Genomic DNA, 24,081 nt, shown 5'->3' with positions numbered 1-24,081 from the left:
CCCTTTTTGTGCGTTATATTCTTGCCTTCGTGATAAAATCTCCTGAGCACTGCACACAAACATACCTACAGTTAACTGAAACATACACCCAGTTCATTGCCACCCACCCTCACAACTTGCTCCGGCCTGTTGTTTGGAACCATCTTGGCTGTTCCTCAGGTGCCTGTATTGAGTGTGACTTTATCTTCATCATGTCACTCCGTGATCGAGGACAGCACAATCTCCTTAAGACCCCCCCATTAGAAACTTTTGTTGTTTTTTTGCAGCATTTTATAGAGATTACTTCAGTGTTTTTTTTTAAGATTTCAAGATTTTCAAACATGCCCAGTGAACTAGAAAGGAGTAGGTTTCAGAGATCTGGTATTAGTTCAGTTTTGTGTCTTCCTCTCAGTGTTCTTATATAACCCCACACAAAAGTGTGCAATGCTGAATCACCATGATATGAAAATAATGCGCAAAAAAACAAAAATAATAACGCTGGGAGTGTTTTAAAAATATTTCTTCTAAATATTTCTAAATATTTAAATAGTAATACAATATTACTTTCAAATTTCAAATATTTTAAAATCAACACGTTGAGTCAGGAATCAGATTTTAAGTTAGATAAACTTTCAAAATTATAAGTCAAGAAATGAGATATGGCAAAAGTGCAGCAGAGCCTGAGAACACCGCGACTCAGTCAGATACGCTGCTCCTCTGGGGCACCTCAGGAGCTACTGGGAATGTGACCGTTCCGCTAGAGTGGAGAGGGCATATTTCATAGATTTGTTTGAATCTGTAGCAGTCTTCAGCTCCAAGGTGCATCCTCACATACCCTTAGGTAGATGTTAGATTATTTTTTATTCTAAGATTATCAGTTTCTCCATATATATGAAATGACAGAAATCTGCCTTCACCCAAAAGACCTAGATTTGGGGTGAATCCTAAAATATTTGTATAAATTTACTTTTATTTTTGATCTAAGTCAGCATTATCATTCCCATTTTCCAAACATTTGATTAGTTAGTAACTTTAATCATGAATAAGTATAGCTTTGTTAGTTGCACTTAATTAAATTTTACTCATGTTTTTTAGGAAATCAAGTTATCCATGTTCATTTCAATGTAGATTTGCTTTTCAATATACTTGGAAAACTAACATTTTTAAAGAATAATTCATTTAAAAAAAAAAAAAGAGTTCTCTTTCTGCTATTGACCATGGCTCTCCAGCTGGTGTGGTTCATTGGCAAATGGAGCTTCCGTGGACTCGGAGGCGCCTGGTTGTCAGCTGCTCCCTGTGGGGTGCACAGCAGGACAACATACAAGCGAACTCCGCCGCTTCCTGTACCTGTGTCTGCTGTGCATTTAGCCTTATTTTTAAAAAAGCACCTATTCTCATTCATACAATTTTAAATGTTATGACATAACTTATCTTTAGTTAAGTCACATTTTAAACAGCCGAAAACCAAGTGTACAATGTCAATGGCTTAGGGAAAAAATATTAAATCTTTCTCTCACTTGAAATAACAAATAAAAAATTTTGACCTTGAAGTTTCTTTTTACAAGTCTATAAATTGGACCTTGAAAGAGTCCCTCAGTCACAGTCGCAGTACTGTGTGAACGTGCTTTATACACCAGTGCATTCAATTCGTATTTCCGATAGATGTGGAGTATCAGGCGCCCTCACAAGGCTAACATTGTACGGTAATAATTAGACTAGAAAATTTAAATAGAACATGAAGTGATGTACTGCTTCGTGTTTGATTAGATTGCTAATATCAACCATTTTATCTTAAAGCAAAGTTTCAAAGTAAATCTACTCTTAAACTAATGATAGAAAAAGGTTCTAAAGCAGGTTCATCTCGGAGCCTTCTTTTCTTCTAAAAGTACATATTGAATTCTCAGGTCCTGAGGTATTTCTCTTGTTCTTAACTATAGTTGTTAACTATCTTCTTTTTTTCCTTATGGTTCATATAAAAATAATGGTTAAAATAGTATTACTGTGCAAACCGTGTGTGAAATGAAAGGGAAATGTTTATGAAAATGGTGATCTGTTAACGTTTGACTAATAAAATTACCAAGAGAAGGTGTCACTCCGCCATGCCCGATCAGTAGGTTGGCTCTTCATCGTGCCCCTGCTGGAAATGTTTTTAACTCTCCAGAGTTCTAGGAACTCTGTAAGCTGAGGGTGGGAAATTGAATAAATATTGATTCTGAGACTAAGAAAAAGAGTTGTGGTGGGTTATTTCGGGTGTTCTGTGTGTTTTTTAATTTTCATTTGGGAAAGCATTAGTACTTGTCAAGGTTCAAAGAATGAACCAGAAAACATGCTCTAAGATTAGAATCACAAGTCGGCTTTGTCCATAGAGATGCTGCTATAGATTCCAATTTTGAAACAGTACAATGCAAGAGGGAAATTAAAATCTTCAACAATGCCTTGTTTTCTAAATCTTGTTTACAGAACTCTCCCAATAATATGAGCCTGAGTAATCAACCGGGCACTCCAAGGGATGATAGCGAAATGGGGGGAAATTTCTTAAATCCTTTTCAGAGTGAGAGTGTAAGTATTCCCTTGACTACATTATTATATCCAGATTTTATTTCTGAAGCTCTTCTATTAGAAGTAATGCATAAAGCCATTATTGCAACTGTTTAGAGTTCAATAGGTTGATCTTTTAAAAGTCAGAAAATTAAGTGAAATTTCTTTGAAAAAAATATAAAAATAAACTTTTTCTTTTTTACTCCCATGTACATACATAGTTACAAAAACAAAAATTATAATGCTAACTTTCTCATACAGAACATCCACCATCAGGAGCACACTGGAAATAGGTTGCGTATTTGATAATTTTTGTTACGTTCTCCCATTACTAAAATGTCTTGGATCACTGCAAACCCAGGTCTGTGCTTAATGCTGTCTGTCCATAAGGCTCTGAAAGTTATCTCGATGCCTGTACTTCCACTAGCCCTCACTCCCTGGTTTTACATTGTTAACCTGTTCTTTACATTTAACCTAAACTGACTGCCCAGCTTCTTTTTTGAGTGTGAGTATAGTGTTCAGCAAAGGCAGTATCATTCATATCTCCATAGAGGTACACAAGAACAAAAAAAGAAGCAATAAAATTCACTTCTTCATTTAATAAACAATTACTGAGCATGTACAATGGGCTGTGCTAGGCACTGGTGAGACCAAAAAGACAATGTGCTGTCTTTTTTCAAGGCGTTATTACATAATACAATGACTTTTAAACTAATATTTCACATTAAAAGCATCTATAGAATTTTTAAAAATAGAATTTGCCAGAACCCTCCCTAGACCTGGTGAATCAGAATTTCCAGGAGTGGGGCTGAGCAAACCTGAATGTGGAAAAGCTTTGGAGGTGCTGCTGCTGCACACTCTCTGCTCAGCGCCACTGGACTGGAACACGGCAGGAAGGGTTTCAGACCCAGACGAATTTCAGTCCCAGGGCCAGTGCCCCCACACATGATCGCCACCTTTAAAACTGATTATGGAGGATCTACCAACTACAAACAGAATCCGAGGAAAAAGCTACCCTCATGTTGCCCTAGTTCAACCTTCAGTAGAGGAGACACCATAGAATTGAAGCAGTGGCCAGTCACTGGCCCACTTTTGCACAGAACAGTGCTTTCCAAATGGACCCAAGGTTGGGTGTTCTGTGGACTCTCTTACTTCTTGGTGTTGACCTAGCGCCTCTGCATGGGATAAGACTGGCCCTGATTTTTTACTTTACTTTTGTTAAAACTAGAAATGCAGTTATGCTGATCTTTGGTTTGTCTGTTTTATTTCCAGGATATATAAACACAGGTGTGGGGAAAAGTAGGTTTACAGTTGTGAGTATGCAAAAAGAGCTTATTTTTGTAGTATTATTATTATTTACTAGTTATTGTATTATTTTCCATATAAACAACTGTAAGCCTACTTTTGCCCCACTCTATGTATATGTATGTTAACAAGGACAAAGAAGGCATACATAAAAATTCATATTAAAAAAATCCAGAGTAGCCCATTCATGATGAGGAAATAGGAAGTACATGAGAAACTATGTAGTTTGTCATAATGCTTAGGATTATGGAAATTATTTCTTAGACCCTGGTTCTTTCATTAGTTTGTTGCAAGACTATGGACAAATTAGTTAATTTTAATTAATTGGTTAATGTTTACTTGATCTAATTAGATGCATTTATTTTTATGCTAATTCTTCCAGCAATAAAATGCTATAAATTAGTGAGGTATATGATAATTACTTCAGTTCAATTCAACATTTATTGAGCCTGCTTTATGCAAAGCAGCGGGTTAAGGACAAAGTATTCTGAGATAAATATAACACATCCCTAACCTCAAAAAATATAATCAGATGGAGAGAACATACTTGCAAAACTAATTAAACCATATGTCAGATTAATAAATACTATCACAGATATAAACCAGGTGTTTTAAAAGCATGGAGGAAATTATTTATTTTAGATTGGATAAGAAAACTTTTTTTAAAGTTTCCACATGACATGAATTCCAAAGGAGCTGTCCCTTCTCCTTCCTCCCAGATCTGTCATTCCTGACTGCGGCCATGTTTACAGGGAAGGGGTGACACCTCAGAGTTGGCACCAGAATTCTCCCTGTGGTGATCAAAGAATCCGATATAACAGGACTTTAAAAGTGTCTTTGTGCAGAATACACACCAGCCTCACCCTTTAACCCCAAGTGGAGTATGTTCTCGTAGAACAGCAGGTCCTTTTGTGAATTTGTGCATAGAAAAGAGAGCAGCTGGAGCAGGGCCTCGCCCACCCTGACCCCTGCCCTTGAGGCCTGGAAGAAGGTAAAATGCTCTGCAGTTAGGGAAAACAGTCCCCACCTTTTCTTCTCCCTCCCTCTCTCCTGTCCCCACCAGAAAAGTCTCCAAAGGCAAAATAATTGGATGGTGGTTGAGAAAGGGCACCCCCACCAGAGGTAGTGCGGCCTTAGCAGCAGGTCCCCCTGGGGCTCCATTCTCCTGTTCACCGGGTGGGGGCTCTGCCTCATGAATGATGTCACCGTTTTCTGTGGTTTTCTCTATCACATCACCACACATTTTTGTTTAGACTTTTATTTAAAAGATCAAGAAATGAGAGCAGAGAGGAAGGAAGACAAAAGAGATTCCTTGCTGACAAATGTAAGGCCTCAGGAAGAAGTAGACTAGGTATCGCCAGTAAGTTATAATGTCTGCAAGGCCCCTTTCCTGAGACTTCCCCGTGAGCTGACAGCAGCCCCGCCTTGGCTCATTTCTGTCCTGTAACAGCTCTAGAGCCAGAGTGGCCCCACCTGGGCTCTCCCCTGTTGCTGCTTCTATCCTAAGACCTTCCTTGTTTCTCTGTCCCCAGATTTAATAAACGTACTTTCAAAAGAAAAAAAGAACGTACTTTCAAAAGAAAATTTTCCACTGAATAAACATTTAAAATTCGTGGGGGTTTTTTAATGCCCATAACTCTGAAAATCACATATTGCTGAGCAGTCTGCCTTTTGAAGATTTGTTGGTCTTTATCTTGAAGCTAAACCACAGAAAGAGGCCTGGGAAGGAAGCAAACATCTATTGAGTGCTTATCATGTACACACACTATCCTGGTCACTTCACATGTGCTTCTTTATTTAATTCATATAGAAACAAAGATTCCCCACCGAAGTCAGAAACCTTGCTATGTCAACATGCTTTACACAGAAAAACGTGAATCGGGAATATTTCACTCTTCAGCCTCTGTTCATTAGATCGTAAACAAGGTCTTTATTTCAAGAAACAAAGATGCCCCCTAGTGTAAATTCGGTGAAATGTTTGGTTTTAAAAATACAGAATACAAAAGGGCTTAGTTCAAAAAATAAATGTTTCATGCTTCTCAAGTAAAAAAGTCACTTACCTTATTTCTGAATTAACTTAGCAGAATATTTTCTCCATGGCATTAAACTATAATCAACTGAGCAAACATGATATTAAAATCATGATATCAAATAGAAATCAGAAACAAATTGCGAGATCATCTCTTACACCCTTACTGCTTTTGTCATTTCCTGCTATTGCAAAGAAATCACATATGGCCAATGTTTTTTACATAGTCATATACACACTAAATTTATCTCACTTTAGTTTAGCTCAGAGTAGCTGCAGTCTACTTATCTCTCATTAAGAAAATAAAATATTATCTACGTATGTAGAGATAGCAATATAGTGAGATCTGAGGTGTTCTTGACATGATTAAACAGGAACTTACAAACATTGTTTGGAATTTAATGGATAGCATGCACATTTCATGAGCATGAAAGGGGTATAATAAAGGGAAAGCCATAGATTCTCTAGTACATACCAAGGCATGTTCATTTCAAAATGTATTTTACACAAAAAGGTAAAACAAGCTGGTATGTGCTGAAAATTATACCTTGAGGTTTCACTCTCTTTTTGCCAAACCAAACACTAATGCTGTCAGCAGCTTTATCAGAGCCATTTTATCATCTCCTGGAGGAGAACTAGACTCAGAACAGTTTTGAAACAGGACAATCCGATATCCCAGGATTCTGCCGCTCACATGACAGTGTGTCTTCACATACTGAGGCGGCTGCACAAGGAAAACATTGCAGGGTGGTCTAGGACAGTACACCATGAATATTTAATGTCTCTAAATCTGATACCCCATTTAACACCTACTCTTCCTTTACTTCTGGAAAACTCTAAGCCACTTCTCCGAAGAACAGTAACCAGTAGCAGAATACCTTTTGCCATGCACATTCTGCGGGTTGTTCTAGAAATTTTGTGATGTTCCTTAGTTTTACATAGTTGAAGCATTTCCAATAAAGCAGCAGCAGGTGAGCAGGTTGTAGCCTGAGCCATGCAAACAACACATCACTATGTAGGCACTCAGACATCCGTGAGATCTATTAACCTGCACCAAATACACACAGAGCGTCATTTCACAGCTACAAAGACTATCCAGGCACATTAGCAGATGCTTGCTAATTTTTCTGAGTTGTGTTGCTTGGAGCTGCTGCTTCCTTCCTTTCTGACTGACCTTTACTTTCCTTTTTTGTGTGTGTGCCTTATTTTTTCACTTAGTTTCCTCCCCAGACAAGCCTCGCTCTCCTAACTTCCCAGCGAATCTGTAACAAGTTTTCATTTCTCTGTAAAACATTTGAAATATCACAGGATAAAAATCTTAACAATTGTCACTGAAAAGATGGTAGCAACTAACAAACATGCTTGACATGCGGAGAATGTGTGTGTGTGTGTGTGTATTATGTAAAATATATATATATATATATATATATATATATATATATATATATATTTACCTGCACCTGCACCTATATATATATATATATTTACCTGCACCTATACTTTTGACAGTGCATATTAGAAAGAAGGCTAGAATATATCTATAACTGCATCCCCTAACATGACATGACATATGTGACATGTGAATCAGCTGGAATAATCCTATGAAAAAGGACTGAAGAATTTCTAAAATCCCGATGATCCAAGGTGTGCATTAAATGAAATGATCTCTGGAGTTCATTATGACTTCTCCACAAGTTTGGTGTTTTTTTTCAGACATTTTCTTTGAAGTTTTTTTTCTGAAATGCTCTAGTATCTTTTACTGTTTTTAGATTATTGGCACAATATGCCCAATAAAATATTTGTCTTGAAATAATGATTGATGATTTGGCTGTGTTATTTAAATTTAAATTAATTATAACAAAATACAACTAAAATTTCACTTCCTAACCTGCACTAGCTACATTATAAGAGTCAGTTGCCATGTGTGGCTAGTGGCTGCTATATAGGACAGCACAGGAAACATCCACTATCGCAGAAAGTCCGATTGGACGGCACTGATGGGATCACCGATTCTTACTGTAAAGAACAGTAGCTATAGAAAGCATAGATTACATTTTTCTGTGCCCATTTTTTTTTTTGCCAGATTCTCTAAATTTTTCTACTTTTAATAAAACTTTGCTATCCATTTATTTTCCTGTTTATTCTTACACCTGAAAGTCAAATACCAAAATATAATTCTGTTTCATCAAAAGCTGTGCATAGTTCATTGAAGCTTGCTGCCATTGTTTATGACAGGAGATTTGCATGGCACCTTCTGATGAAATGGGGGCATATCCCCCTTCCAGCACCCGGTCAGGGGTGAGCTCCATTTCATCAGTCCTTGTTCGTGATCGCTGTTGGTTTTGGGTTTTGTTTGCTTTGCTGCCATTATCAAGGGTAAAGGGGAGGCGTTTTCTATCAAACTGAATCCCCTTTCTCTTCTCTGGCAGTCTCCTTTTTTTAATCACCCTATTCACTGTAATGCAACATACAGTCAGTAACACATAACTTAGCTTTCTTATACTGAAAAGAAATTTGAGGCTGTTAAGTGATTAACAAGTAGATTTTTCTTGATTTGACCTGTGTTTAAAAGATTAACACAGTCTTCCCCTATAGTCTAGTGACCTGTTTTCAGGCCTGGTCATCCACCTTTATTCAGGATCAATGAGTGTTTTTTACTTGAGCCCTGGATTTACGCCTAATGACTTTCTGTCCAGCCAACTGAGCCATTGTCACCTCTGCTCTTCTTGGGAATCTCATTTTTTCTATATTAATAAGCCCATCCTTATCTAAGTGCACACCTTTTACCTTGTTTCTGGTTCCTGCAGTACCTCAGCTCATGTGGAATCCATGTCATTCTTTCCCATCTGCTCCCTTTGGTAACGTGTATGCTCCCTTTTCCAGGGTCATCACTGGTCCAGGTTAAGTCCCTGGGACCTGGGACCAACCCCCTGGACTCTACCTGCCTCTGTCCACAGGCACAATCATTATTAACATGCTAAAAGGAACTCCCCTCTGCCCTGGTCCTCACAGGGTTCTAATAAAGCATGTGTAGTATTTCAGGGCGCACGTGTATATTTTAATCTAGAAATGCTTTTGGGAGTGGAGGCCCTGCCCTCACGTCAGAGGCTGTAGAAGTGTGCTGTCCAAGATGTGGGCCACTGGCTATATGTGGATATTTAAGCTTAAGTGAATTAAATAACATTAAAGTGTTAGTTCCTCAGTGGCATTACCAACGTATCATGTGCTCAGTAGCCACATGCAGCTAGTGGCTTCCATGTTGGGCAGCACAGTCTTAAAACATGTCCATCATTAAAGAAAGTTCTGTTGGAAGGTGCTGCTCTTACAACTCTCCTATCACAGTCTGCCCCTCAAGAACAGGAGGGTAGATTGGCATAATCATCCAAATAATTCCTCTCGATTCCTCTCTCAATCATTTTGGAGATCACTTCCAAATTTCTGAAAACCTCACCCAAATCGAACTGACAAGAAACATGTAACAACAATGCCCTCCACCCACCCAGAAAGGACTGGGTTGAGATGAGATTAGGGAAGAGGTTTATATGCTAAGTATACTAGTAGCTAGACCAGCGGTTCTCAACTTGTGGATCGCGACCCCTTTGGGGGTCGAACAACCCTTCCACAGAGGTCACCTAAGACCATTGGAAAACATATATAATTACATATTGTTTTTATGATTAATCATTATGCTTTAATTATGTTCAATTTGTAACAATGAAAATACATTCTGCATATCAGATATTTACATGACGACTCATAACAGTAGCAAAATTACAGTTATGAAGTAGCAATGAAAATAATTTTATGGTTGGGGGTCACCACAACATGAGGAAATGTGTTAAAGGGTCGCGGCATTACGAAGGTTGAGAACCACTGAGCTAGACTCTTAATTATTCTAAATGCTTTAATAATAACTTCTTAGGGCCAGCTAGGAGTTGTTTTTGTTTTGTTTCCCTTACACTGTTAATCAAATATTTACTGAGTCTTTGCTGTGTATTCAATCAATACATGGTTTTAAGGGTTATATATTTAATCCTCCCAAAGCCCCCTTAAAGTGGATGGTATCATTAAACCCATTGTATAGGTGAGGAAATTGAAGCTCAGAAAGCTTAGGTAACCTCCCAAGTTTACATGGCTAGTAAATAGCAAGACTGTCCCTCCACCCTATTTCATTATGATTCAGCCTTGGACTGGATTTACCCAAATTATAACAAATGCCCATGAATCTGCTGGAAGGAAAGGGCCGAGGAACTGGGTAATTATCATCCACCTGAGTCCAGGGAGAGAATGTGAATGGTTACTTTCCAGAGGAAATATTAAAACTTTCAGGACTAAGTCAACTCTGTATGCATTTATTCTTTTTATAGTTTCTTATTTTTATGTTGTATGAGGTTAAAAGCTTGAGCATAAAAGATTATAAGACATTAAAATTCATAGTTACTATTGTTTACCACGAAGAACATTAGTGGTCTGTAAAAGAATTGTTGTTAAAATATGGATTCTTCTTTCTTTCTAGTATTCCCCTAGCATGACAATGAGTGTGTGATCCATTACCAAGTCTCCTCATGAAAACCACAGTGAGTCAGCCCTTCACAGAACTACTAGGGAAGAAAATTATTCATCACAGTGTACAGTTAAACAAAGGAATCTCAGTCACACCAAACCAACCTTTTTATTTCCTGCTCTCTCCCCTATTTTGTGAAGAAAGCGGGTCCAAACGTGATTCAAACAACTGTACGGAGCGGCATATTAGAATTGCCCTTAAATGAACTGCAAATAATTATCTGTGTATGTATATGTGTGGGAAAGAGGATGTATTGTATATGTGTATGTTATATGGACATATACACATGCATACATTGGCCCACAGGACATTGTAAAATACTATCATATGACATCTTAAGTAGAAATGAATAGGGACTTTTATTCCATCCTTTTTTTTTTCACGTTTACATTTTAATTATTAAAAGTTGCTCCTGCCCCTCCCTGAACTATTTTGTGCTGTGTATATCACTGCTTTATATAAGTTATTTTTTAAGGTGAACTCAGATGTTATGGTTTTGTAAATGTCTGCAATCATGGATAGGAATAAAATCGCTTATTTGAGAGCTTTCATTAAATCGCGTCTGATGCAAGTTACCCTGTGAATCACAAAGTGTACTCTTTCAAAAAAAAAAAAGAAGAAACTGTCTTCATCTTTATGTCAAATCAAGCAATTTCTCAGTTACCTTTAGTGAAAATATTTTTGTACCTTTTGTTTAAAAAAAAATACATCAACAAAAGCTTAACTGGGACCTAACAGTTTATTTCTGCAATAACTGCTTTAGATGAAATTCTTGACTTGTTTTAGATACAGAAAATCCTTAATTAGTACCAATTGCTTAGAACATAGCAATAAAGTGATGGGGCTTGTCATGTTTTTAGCAACATATTTTCTTTATGCCACGATAAAAACCAGAGAGATCAGAAAAACCATTTGCTTGAATCTGTCACTTGTCACCAGGAATACTAGAGCAAAATTTTTAATAACATACTAATGCGAAATGGTATCTGATTTTTATTCTGACCTTTTGTGAATATTTTCCACATAGACATTGCAGAGAAGATGCACTCAAATGACTGAGACTTTCAGCCCAAGGAGGAAAGAGTTTTCCCACACCCAGGGCTCTGGCTGCTGCCTTCCTGCCCAGATGCCCAGCTTCCCAGCAGCAGCATTGATCTGCAGGGCCCTGCTGGGCACTGCTCGCTGGCAGCTGAGCTCCTGCTCTCTGCCCAGGGTACAGCCCAATACTGAAATCATTTCGGAACTGCATTTCATTTGGCCATTGACGTCAGCAGGCTACATCTACATTGTGTCACTGTTCAGAAAAAAAAAAAGAGTAAATGCTAGAAAAAAAATGTAACCACTTTCCTTATGAAAGCCCCTTGCCCCATGGCACTTTGCAGATCTTTTAGGATATTTTCTGTGTGCAATCCTAGGTACAGACACCAAAATCATAATAGAAAAGTGTGACAACTTTAATTGTAGACTCAGAAAGATAAGTTGGTAATCTTTTCTGCTAAAATTGTGATGTAAACAACCATTGATAAATATCCACTATGTTTTCAAACTCCAAAGATTTTGAAAAGCATTGTTTAATCTCCAGTAAGAGGACTCCTTTCTTTAGGCTTATGGTCTCTAACATGTATTTGCTGATTCCTGACCCAGGTTATTATTTCTCTAAAATTTGTAGTGATCTATTCCTTATGAAAATAAGGAGTTTGCCTGTGCATGACGCAGGGATGCTGGGCAGATCTGTTGAAGGGAAAAAGAGAGACTGAGTTAAATGTATGTTCAGATTTAAGTTCTAATCAAAAGAGCCGCCGTTACATCCTTTGCAGGAATCCAGGACTGCGCTCTGGAGAACAGCTTCAGGCTTTCAAGGACTTTCATGAAGAATTCAAACTAAAAGATCCGTTTGACTCAAGCCGAGGCAGCTTGAAGATGACACTTTGTCCTGGCACATAAATTTACCAGAATAATTTTAACTTCCACTGTTTGTGATAACTGTGTGAACACCCGCAGTCCTGTGGTTAAGCTTAATCTAGAATTTTCAAATGTTTGGTTGAGTTTTTTTCATTGTTACTGATCTTGAATTTCTTTTATTTGCCTTCTAAGAAGGTATTGTTTCTTATTATCACAAAGAATCATGGACCTTATTTTAATTGGCCCTTATTTGGGGGGTAGTATTGGAATATAACTAGCAATATGGGTTCCAGTATTTCTAGCCTATTTGGTTTAAAAAAAAGGAGTAAAATTTGATTTTTTTCAAGGTATTGCAATCAACTCATTATAAGTATTTACTTACTTTTCTCTCTTGGAACCCAGATTAAAAATAGTTATTTCAAATTTTTTAAATTCCCGGAATAGTTGAAATTTTATCTTTAAGGAAAAAATTATATTCAAGAGAACCAGAAAATAAGGATACTTAATTTTAATATCAAATACTTTTCTCATGTACCAAATAGAGGATACTATATCTGTATATTAATTTTTGTTTAGGTTTTGAATCATTTAAACCTCCTTTTCTCCTATAAGAGGACAATGTTTTCTCTTGTGTTTTCCATCTCCATCCATGTGTTTGTTTGTTTTTGATATATAATACCTGTTCCTGAGTTATTTCTACATATTTCACCTCCAAGTAATAATGTCAGCAATTCTTGCCTACATTGAACATAGAAAATGCACATATGAAATGTGAAAATAAGTAATAGATGAAAACGTTAATTCTTATTACTCTGCTTTGCATTCTGCCTAACTCACACGGTTGAAAATGCATGTCAGATGCTCTCTAAGGTATGTATAATCTTAGCCAGCCGTCTTTCTTATAGTCAAGTTGCCCATGGGAACAAAGGCTATGGAGGGCCCTTGATCTGGTCATACACACATGTTCAGTGGGTGAATCTTTGTGCTCCTTTGCAATGTTCCAGTTTGGACTCAGTTACTGATGAATAAGAATTACACCGCTAGGAATCTGAGGTTAAGTTTTCTCTACTGCCAAAGATTAATATATTAATTTTGCTCTCCGAGCCATGGAAAGTACCCAAAACACCCCTTTCCTTCTAGGAATAAAATAGAGAAAACTTCCATTTCTATGTGTATGGTTCTCTAAGATGTCTGAACTCCATTGCATTTCATAGGCCATTCAGTTACCACTATTCCTGTAGTTTAAAAGACATCCAGTGAAATAAATGAGTTCTGTTTGGGACACAGGAAGCCTACATCTGTCCACACCATTTCTTCACATGATCATTCTGGGAACACGCAGCAGCATCCAGAACTCCCTTGGCAGAGAGTGTGCCAGTCCTTCATACTTGACCTGATTGTTTCTTGCGTGGCTTTCTCCATCCCTCCCTCCCTGTCCCTGCACCTTCCAGTAGAAATAAGATGCAGACTGAAGATTTTTACCTTCTGAGCCCTTGCAATTTTCTTTTTCATATAGTATATAGTTTTCCCAAGGGAAATCATTGCTATTTCCATTTCTTGATTATCGCGGTTAATTAGAAACAGAGCCACAAAGCATAGCTACTTCACTTTGGTAAGCATTATAGTATTTTGACACTGGTTTTCCCTCCATTTTGATGTGTTAGGTACTATACTTCTCAAAAATACTAACTGATACAAGTGGTGCAGGAGTGTATAGTGAGGGAGAAGTTCAATATGGAGGGGGAAAAGTTGCCCAAAATATTTCCAAAAAGTGGATTAGTCCTTTTTTGTTTAACCCCTCAAGGTGGAATAAGTTTCTTATTTGCTGTGAGAAACAGGAGTCTGTGTTTGCTTAAAAGAGTAGTACCCAATTGTAAGCATGTGTAAGGGGCTCCCTGGGCCTGTGTACCACACCTTGAGAAATGCTGGAAACATAAAAGAAAGAATGGTGAACCACTAGAATTACCATTCCATTTTGCATACTCAATGTGTGTGTGTCTGTGTGTGTGTGTGTGTGTGTGTGTGTGCACGCGTGCACAAGTTTGTGGGGTGGTAGTGTGAAGTTGGCTCACAAAACACTCCCATTATGATTTACATTATTATAGCACAACTGGTAACTATTCAACATAATTCTTTCCTTTGATTGCTTTTTATTTCATTGGTAAAGTAAGTGATGGAAGTGATTTAGGATGAAAAGAGTAGTACAGACGTAAGCAGATGGATCTCCTGTGCCCAGCTTTAACCTACCCATGTTAGCTCATCCACAGTAGGCCCCCTTATGAAGGCACTGCATCTAAAGGTAAGATCATAAATGATCATTTCATCATTAGTCACTTCACTGCCAGGAATTGTGCAGTAATTAAGTATAGTTTTTTGATGTTGACATTTGTTTACAATAAGTAGAATTGACCTTCTTAATTTATTTCACCATTACCCATGGAACTGTAATTCAGATAGAAAGAGATGACCTACAGATGAAAAACACCTGAGACCTCTCTAATTACTCTTCTAAACTATATTCTTAAAAAAAAATTCTCAGTTGAATAAGTCTCCTAAACAGAATTTCCTCTGTTAACTTTTCCCTGTTAACTTAGTATAATTGGTCTTCCTGAATAGAAAAGCATACTTTCTGTATGTAGCCTAATGTGAATATTTTTGCTGTCTATATCCTTACAAATTAAATACAGCACTCTGTATAGGTATTGTAAATTCTAAAGTGGGACTAAGTGTTTTCATGTATAGAATTAGTTTATGTCTTCCCTCTCTGTGGATTTACTATCCTCAGGATAAATTGGACTAATTTTGATTATCCCAGTCATTGAAATATTATGATCTGTTCCCAGGAATATATAGCATTTCATTTTTAAAATAAACTGCAATTAACATGACAAAGGTGAGTGTTAACATTTCTAGAAACGTGATATAAAGTGTTTATTTCCAAGTCACATTAAAACTTTATCCCACTTTCTCTTTTGCACCAAATGACCTCAGTACATTGCCAAAAAAGTGGAATTTGGATTCCTCACAGTGTTCTCAGAACACAATACATGGTCAGCTAAATTTCTATCATGTCATGGTGAAATTGCTCAGTAAAATATATAATTAACCTTCTACTTATTAAGAAACAATAATTCAAATAATCTGTCCGGTTTACAAACTTTAAATTTAGCAACACTCTAGGAATTTTCTTAGTATAAACTACTGATTAAAATGTGTACATGGCTTTATATCAGATCATATTTCAGAATGGTTTACTTTCCTTACATTTAGACAACTTAAAACTTAACAGAAACTACATGTTGGAATAAATAAGTAACATGCTATTGTGTCAAACATGAAAAATGGAAAAGTCTTTATTGTGAATTCTTTATTCATAATAGCCATCAGCTTATTGAATTGTTCAATTTGCCTCATTGTGATTTTATGAATTTAAGATGTTTTCTTACTATATGTGTTAAATTGTTACCTATATTGTCTTCCTGGAAAAATAGGATTATTTGTAAGGTTTTTATAAATGTACAATGTATGTATAAATATAAATTGGAATCTGGGGTGACTCAGTAATCTTAATTCCACCATGGCCACCAGCTACCTGACACATTTTGTGAATTTTGCATCTGTGTGCGTGTGCAGGTGTACTACATGTCCATTACCGCATTTATTCTCAGATAGAACTATCACTTCATGTTTTGCACAAGTATTTGAGCTATTCATGTAATGGGAAAAGTTGCTGTAAATATGTACATAAATGTCCCTTAATTTGGCATATGTTTTCACATTTAATTTTAAAATACAACTTTTCATTTAGTTTCTACCCTTCTTTTCATTTAGTTTTTAGCCTCTGCTTTATTGCATATTTAAAAAGTAAAGGATATTGTTCATATGAAGCTAGCATAAATATGGGGTGGGGCAAAAGTAGGTTTATATGAAACACAGTTTATTCTTGTATTATTATTTTTATTTATTGTATTATTTTCCATATGAATAATTGTAAACCTACTCTTGCACCACCCTGTATTTATTTTCTGAATGGTAAATCAAAATATAACTAATGTGGACATCTGTGTATATAATTGAAATAGACATTATGGCTTATGTAAACATCAGGAATCTGTAATATAAACGAATTTCTATACATTTAAGAAAAGGCTATGCTGAGTGGTTGGCTCCTTGTGGTCAGATAACTAAACTTTGAAACCAAAAAACATATTATTAGCAAATAGGTATCAGTGGATAAAAGCTTGGTATTTTATTCCAAACAGGAGTACATATAATGTGGAAATCTGAAGCAATTGTGCAGATAATTTGTCCAAAACTGTGCTTCTCAAGTACATTCATCTTTCTGATGATTCGTCCACATGGTTGCCTCAGCTCACCATTGCCCACGTGAAGATTCTGATGTAGGTTCTTCACACTACTCCCTGGATAAACAATAATATAAGTAAATAAGTCATACAAAGAAAGAAAAATACTGTGTGTTCCCTCTTATATGTAGAATATTTTTTAAAATCCTCAAAAAACAAGCTCATAGATACAGAGAACAGATTGGTAGTTACAAGAGGCGGAAGTGGGATGGGAGAAATGGGCAAACTGTCTGGATTTTTTATTATTTTAGTTTAAATATATTGAAAAAATTAAAGAATATAGGAGGAGGAAGGTCTATAATTTAGATTAATTCATTCCTAGCTATCAATTAAATATATAAATCATGCCGGGGCTGCGGGTTCGATTCCCAGTGGGGGATGTGCAGGAGGCAGCCAATCAACCATTGTGTCTCATTGATGTTTCTCTCTTCCTCTCCCTTCCTCTGGAATCAATAAAAAGGTATTTAATAAATATATAAAAGGATTATAAAAACACCTATACACAAAAGATTTGTAGAATTGAGAAACTAGCAACTTAACCAAAATACTATGTAATTTTTGCCTTGAGCAGAGAGAGTACATGTGTGTGCAAATAGTGATTTATTAATATATTTCAACTTTCAAACTCGAATAAATGCGTTCTTATTTCATATATTGGATTTAGATTTTACCGTTTAAAAGATAAAAATCAAGACATTCCTTAATTACTTGGCCACTAATTTTTTTTTTTAATGAGTATGTTAAAAGAGTATGTGGGATATTTTTCCTAACTGTTAATTATAAGACAAACCAGTCAGAGATGTAAAAGAACTGGTTTCTGAGGATGTTTTTATGTATAACTGTTTTCAACTGGAAAACATAGTCTGCACAATTCTGGAATGCAAACACAGGTTTATAAGATTAGTTTCCCATTTAGAGAATCTTTATTCTCCTGAGATAGTTAGCTAATGCACTAAGATTTGAAGGTAGATGTGGGAAGTTTCCTTTGACCTTTACATCCAGGAGAGATGAGGCCCGGGGAGGAGTCTCACTGCAAAGCACCTGGAAATTTATTTGCAGAATTGGCTCCTCTGTCTTCCTTTGAATGAAATCCATTTGCTTACCCAATCTGAGCACAACACTCTTTTTCCTGGGCCTGAAAGTTTGACAACGTCCGCATGAATCATGGGGACTCTTACTTCTCATGCTATGTTTAAGCCAAAGAGCACAAATTAAGGTGGTGGGATGGGGACTGTAACTTCAGGGACTAATAAAGAAACTTGTTTTTCTTTCACAATGAAGAGCACATAGAAAATACTCTTACAGGTCGGTGAAGGAATTAGACATCCAATCATGCATTATCTTGGTCAGCTGAAACCTAACTTGCTCAATGAGAAATTCACATAATATTTTACAGTATTGTTTTATGTTAAATACCGTGGGACAGGATTGTAAGGATGAAAAACTCAGACAACAATTGCCTCATAAGGGCTAAGAAAAATTCTACCAGTATATTAGCAAAGGTAAAGGAGCAAATTTACACTGTAAAAGGCACCATTTCCCCACAGACTACCTTTTGGCACTTCTTGAATGGATGAGGTTAGCAATCTAAATAAATCAGATAGCCCTAGCATGTTTAGCTCAGTGGACAGAGCGGCCGCCCATGGATTGAAGGGTCCAGGGTTCAATTATGGTTCAGGGCACATGCCTTGGTTGCAGGTTCAATCCCTGGCCCCAGTTGGTATGTGTGCAGGAGGCAACCAATTGATGTGTTTCTCTCATATCTGTTTCTCTCTGTCTCTCCCCATCCTTTTCACTCTCTCTAAAAATCAATAGGAAAAATATCCTCGAGTGAAGATTAACAACAACAATAAAAAATCCTATTTCAAGAGGTAACAGCAACAGATAAATTTTAAAGGGTTTATTAAAATAACATTTAGAAGACTGAATAATTCTTGAGCTCTTATTAAAACCACAAAGAAAAAACAATTCTTTATGAATTTCATAAAGGACTGACATCTGTTAGTGATGATCTGGTAATATATACTTACTCCAGTAGCTGAACAGTTGTTTTTTATTTATTTGTTTTCTAACCATAAGAGAAAGGCAAAGCCTATATGACACTGTACACACACGAAAAAGTGGTCACCGTGGGCCATGCTGCCAATGAAATGGTAGGTAAGCATATCTTTTTCTGGTCAAGAGAAAAATAAAAAAAATAGCACTCTGCATGCTTTCAATCTACAAGATGATTTTCCCTAGAAAGCATCCAATGAAAATGGCCACAATTACAGCAAGAAGTGAAGGAAAAGGACTGGCAACATCATCTCTGAAGGATGCAGTTGAGGTTAATCCAGGCTTATCTGAGCCTTAAGCCTTCATCTCAGATGTCGATTTTCTTCTGATAGCTTCATCAGTTCTCCCTGAAGTCTTTTACACTCTTCCATGAGCTTCCCAGTTTCAGTGTCATTGAGTGAAACTTTGTGGTTTTGGTGTGAGTCCATCTGATTTAGATGGATTCAGAGGAACAGCTTTGCCAGGTTCTATGTCATTCAATTTATCATTTTCATTGGGAATTTCAAAAACATCTCAATTTAGAATCCAGTAACTCATCAGGTTTGCCTCTTTCCACCCAGCTTCCCTATCTGAAATGTTTGGTGGAGCAAAAATTGCACCATAAACTTGTGTGTATTCTTTTCATTGGGATCATAGTCAGAAGGCTGTAGCATTACTGAAGCAGTCACAGTCAACCCCGGGCCAATAATCCCACTGTTGGGCCTCACGCAGTACCCAAAAGCTGTAGTCTTCACTTTGAAGCATGCTTTTCTATATGATGGATTTCACAATTTAAGATTTGTAGTGCCTGCATTTGTGAAGGAGCCTTTGAATCTGAGGTCTGTGGGCGGGGCGAGGACCAGGATCTGCTCATGCTTCGCCATGGCCGCAGAGGCGGACACCATCAGAGGACAGCCGGCTGGAGATGGAGACAACGGCAGCGGCAGCTCAGCCGAACTCTGATGGGGCCAGGTCATGGCTCCAGCACCCAGACACTTGCAGCCATGTCGCTGGGTTGTGGGCCACCCGCTGAGTCAGCAGCTCTGGATCCAATCTCACAACTGACTCAACTACACACTAGCCACCGAGGCCACAACACTGCATCCCTCTGTGCCCCACCTGACTTTGTGTAGCCGGGAGCCCCTAGCCAAATTCACATAATTTTTGTGAGTTGAATTGCCTTAAACTTTCTCTCTTTCTTCCTCCTCCCACCCCCCAATTCTCTAGGGAGAATTTGGGGGTCCTGTTATCTCTAGTACCTACAGTTTGCCTTTGTAGTTAAGGTACTATTTAGAATTATTAAAAAGCCAATGTGCCTTCATAAGTAGCTACTAGCTTAAAATAATTAATGTGACTCTTGAAACACCTACTTTATTTCTCAAGGAGTGACTTAAGCACTGGGAAGAACAGAGTCCAATCTTTTGAGGAACATTATTGAGACAAAAAAGACTCAAAACCCAAGTTAATTCAGATCTTAAGCTCCTACGGAAAGTAGTAATGGCATCTCACAATTTCTGTAATATTTCCCGTAATGAATTTTTTGATAAGAGAATTTATTTATCCATTAAGCAATCTTTCAAGATATTTTGCTTTGGGAAAAACTGTACTGGGTATCTTTACCATAGATTCATCGTTCAGCCAATCAAGTTAGCAGTAATCTTTCTCAATCTATTCCTGCTATTACCCCTCCCAGTGGTCCCTGGAGGCCTATTGTAGGAGCACTGTTAGTAAACACTATCACTGTATCAGCAGAAGGTGATTCCTCCAGTCAATATAGCTCATGTCAGCAGCTCCTTAGAATGAACCACACTGCTGCTTCCCCTGTACCAACTCCCCAGTCTCTGTCAGTTCCCATAGACAATCACAAAACTTGTAAGCTAATTGTTAACTTTACTTCCAACTTCTAATTCTTTATTAAAATGTTTTTAGGAATTTATAGTTCATGTTGTGTTAGCGTGGTTTTGGGGGGGGGGGTTTAACTTCACTATCTGGGTTTTAGCAGCTTTTAAGAAAAGAAGCAAAGAGTTTTATGACTAATCCTATATAATAAAGAGCTAATATATGCTAATTAGACCGAACAGCCAAACGTCTTTCCGGACGACCTTTCAGATGAAGCCAGGGCTGCAAGGGCCAAATCCCTTGCATGAATTTCATGCATCAGGCCTCTAGTAGAAAATAAAAGCTCAGCAATGAGTTGACTGTATTTTGTTTATTAAACATGATTGCTGGCTTCTACTGATACATGTTAAGCATGTCATTAGGTAAGCATATAATTCTTGAAGATCCTGAGTTCTGCTTCTTTAGGCTATATATCATAACACTGAGACAAATGTTATTAATATTTTATAAATGAGCTTTGTTCAAGTATTATAAATGTGTAGTAACATATTTAGTGTTAAGAACGCTTAACATAAGACCTACCCTTTTAGAAAAATTTTAGTATATAACACAGTATTTTTAGCTATAGACACTATGCTGTATATTAGATATCCAGAACTTATTCATCTTTGGTACTCAAAACTTTATACCCTTTGAACATCACCTCCTCATTTTCCCCTCTGCCCAACCACTGGCAATCAACAGAATACTCTTTGTTTCTATGGGTTTGACTATTTTAAATTCCACACATAATTAAAACAATGCAGCATTTGTCTTTCTGTCTCTGAATTATTTTACTTAGCATAATGTCCTTCAGGTTCATCCATGTTTTTGCAAATGCCAGGATTTCCTCTTTTTTTTTAAGACTGAATAATGGTCATTGTATGTATGTACCACATTTTCCTTATCTATTTATTCATGGATAGACACTCAGGTTATTTTCATATCTTAGCTAGTGTGAATAATGCTTGAGTGAATATGAAAATGCAAGTGTCTCTTTGAGATCCTGATTTCAACTCCCATGGATAATACCGTGATGATATGGTAGTTCTATTTTTAATTTTAATTTATGGTAGTTCTACTTAACCTAAATACTGTTTTCCATAATTCTTTACCAATTTACATTCTCATTAACAGTATATAAGGATTCTCTTCTCTCCACATTTTTGTCAACACTCATCTTTTGATTTTTTAATAAGCGATATCCTAACAGATTCTACTATCTCGTAGTTTTGATTTGCATTTTCCTGATGAAAAATGAGATTGAGTACATTTTCACAGACCTGTTGTTTATTGTATGTCTTCTTTGGAAACATAATTATTCAGGTTCTCTGCTCACTTTCTAATTGGGTTATCAGTATTTTTGCTGTTGAGTTCTAGGAGTTCCTTTTATATTTTGGATATTAACACCTTATCAGTTACAATATGGTTTGAAAATATTTTGTCCCATTCCATAGCTTGCTTTTTTATTTTGTTGATTATTTCTTTTGCTCTGGAGAGGCTTTTTAGCTTTATATAATCTCAATTATTTTGCTTTTATTGCCTGTTTGACCCCAAACAGAAAATTGAGATATATTCCTAATGAGGAATATGTATAACCACTAACAAAAACAAACAAATGAAAAAAGCAACTCAAATATTGCCTTTCAAAGTTTTATTACCTTTGCTTATTAAGTTATATTTAATCTTTTAAAATTAAGAAATAGAAGACCTCTTATTAGCAGTTTAGATAGTACCACAGAGTGACAGACCACTGTATCATTAGACAGAACCGGCCAATCCTGCTGTCACTACAACTCTAAACACATTACTTATGTTCTCTCTGACCCTCAGTTTGTTCACCTCTAAAATAAGAATATTGAGTTGAAAAATGTCTACGCACCACAAATTTCTCAAAGAAGTAACAACAATAAAATATATCTTCTTAATTCTATTACATTTTGATAATACTACTAATAATGCTATATCTAGCACTGTTGATGTCAAAATAAGATCTTGTTAATAGTTAGAAGATTGTATTGAAGTAGAGAAACAATCTGAAAAATAATTTTTAAATCTTTTTCTTTTCCTTCCAATAAGAGCAAGTCTGGAGGCCTGATTTTTCTGAAAATTTACCACTATTGTTTAGTTCACTTGCCTATGTTAACAGTCAGTTCTCATTGAAAATGCCAGAGAAATAGTCTAATAATATCAATCTTCTCAGATAATTTTAGATTCTTAAAGAAAGAAGCAATTATTTAAAAGAAAGAAACAAGAGGTGATGAGAGTTGAAGATGATATGATTAAATATGTCCCCTGCCCAATCAATTAAACCCATTCACATGTTTAACAAGAATAAAAACTATTTGCCTACATCTTTATAGTTCTAAATTTTGTCCTCTTGACTACATTCTGAACTTTTATTAAATCTAAGCTCTAAAATTCTGACTGGGTAACTAATAATATTTCAAGAACTGAGAAAGTATAAAAATTTATTTTTATGAAGTCATCTTCTGTAGAGGTTGTCTATTATACTTTTTCATTAATTTGCAGAGAACTTTAAATGTCCACTTGAGAGAAGAAAGCTACCATAATAATACACTGATGTAGCAATGAGATTTTAGTATCTGATTGAATATGAATGTAGAAGACATATTGATGAAAAAATGTTGCAGGAAAGCAAATATAATGAAAAAGTCTTAATTAAAATGGCCAAAGTCTTAATAAGCCATGCAATGGTTAACATCAAAGTAAACAAAATCATATATTTTGGAGGTAGGGGAAGAGAAAGAGGAGACAGTTGCCAGATTATATGGGAGATTTTGGAAATAAATCCTTTGACAGCCATTTTTTAAAGTCTTCATTTATCATTTTATGATTTGTTGGGGATCTTTTTGTTTAGTTGATGTACAATTTGTCCTGAATTAGACTACAATTAATTTGATGCACTCTATATATCTGTGCAGATTCAACAAATGTACATATATATGTTGTTTTTGTACTTGGATTCACAGTTTTGTATAGTTTTGTTTTTGACTGTTTTTGGAATTATGCTAGAGTTTCTTTTTTTGTATAATTTAAATTGTTTGAAACAGAAAAAAATCCTTATGTTGGATTTTATTGGTGAAGACTTCTTAAAAGGCTAACATATTTTTTAACTTGCACCATTGTGTATATATATATATATATATATATATATATATATATATGCATTTACCTTTTTCAGTGGTACTTGTTTCTTGCATTTTGAGGTACATTTTAGAATAAAGTTTTATTTTGAAAACATTTTGATAAACTATGCTGAATTTCTGAAGTTATAGTTGTTTAATAAAACAAACTCTAAGGATGAAATTAATTTCAGATTGACTATAAAAATAAGAATGTAATTATGATAACATAAAGTATCTATATAAAGTATCTATATATATAAAAGCCTAAGCAACCATTGCAACCGAATGGACGACAGAATAGGCTGCGTGGGGCAACCAGGCCGGCAGGGGGGTTAGTGA

At 36.2% G+C, this 24,081-nt stretch overlaps 1 protein-coding gene and 1 pseudogene across 27 annotated transcripts in view; one reads left to right on the top strand and one right to left on the bottom strand.

The window, feature by feature from the left end:
- The window catches only part of SSBP2 (single stranded DNA binding protein 2), a 221,293-nt gene extending 208,361 nt beyond the window's left edge, over window positions 1–12,932 (top strand). For 17 of the 26 annotated variants that reach the window (XM_081089439.1, XM_081089463.1, XM_081089450.1 and 14 more), the window contains 2 exons: window positions 2,440–2,538; window positions 10,368–10,990. In XM_081089439.1, the coding sequence (XP_080945565.1) occupies window positions 2,440–2,538; window positions 10,368–10,397 (129 nt within the window). In that variant the 3' untranslated portion in view covers window positions 10,398–10,990. Of the gene's footprint in view, window positions 1–2,439; window positions 2,539–10,367; window positions 10,991–11,442; window positions 11,966–12,232 lie in introns of those variants that run through there. The other 9 variants (XM_081089460.1, XM_081089451.1, XM_081089449.1 and 6 more) reach the window with 4 other exon arrangements.
- Window positions 12,933–18,901: 5,969 nt separating this feature from the next.
- Window positions 18,902–19,620, bottom strand: LOC308517920 (vesicle-associated membrane protein-associated protein A-like; annotated as a pseudogene). The gene has a single exon. The product of its transcript is annotated as a vesicle-associated membrane protein-associated protein A-like (transcript).
- Window positions 19,621–24,081: the final 4,461 nt, after the last annotated feature.

This window comes from Myotis nattereri, assembly GCF_964212035.1.
Source record: "Myotis nattereri genome assembly, chromosome: 4".
Taxonomy (NCBI): Eukaryota; Metazoa; Chordata; class Mammalia; order Chiroptera; family Vespertilionidae; genus Myotis; species Myotis nattereri.
The sequence above is the reverse complement of the archived record's forward strand: the minus strand, read 5'-3'. Positions and strand labels throughout refer to the sequence as shown.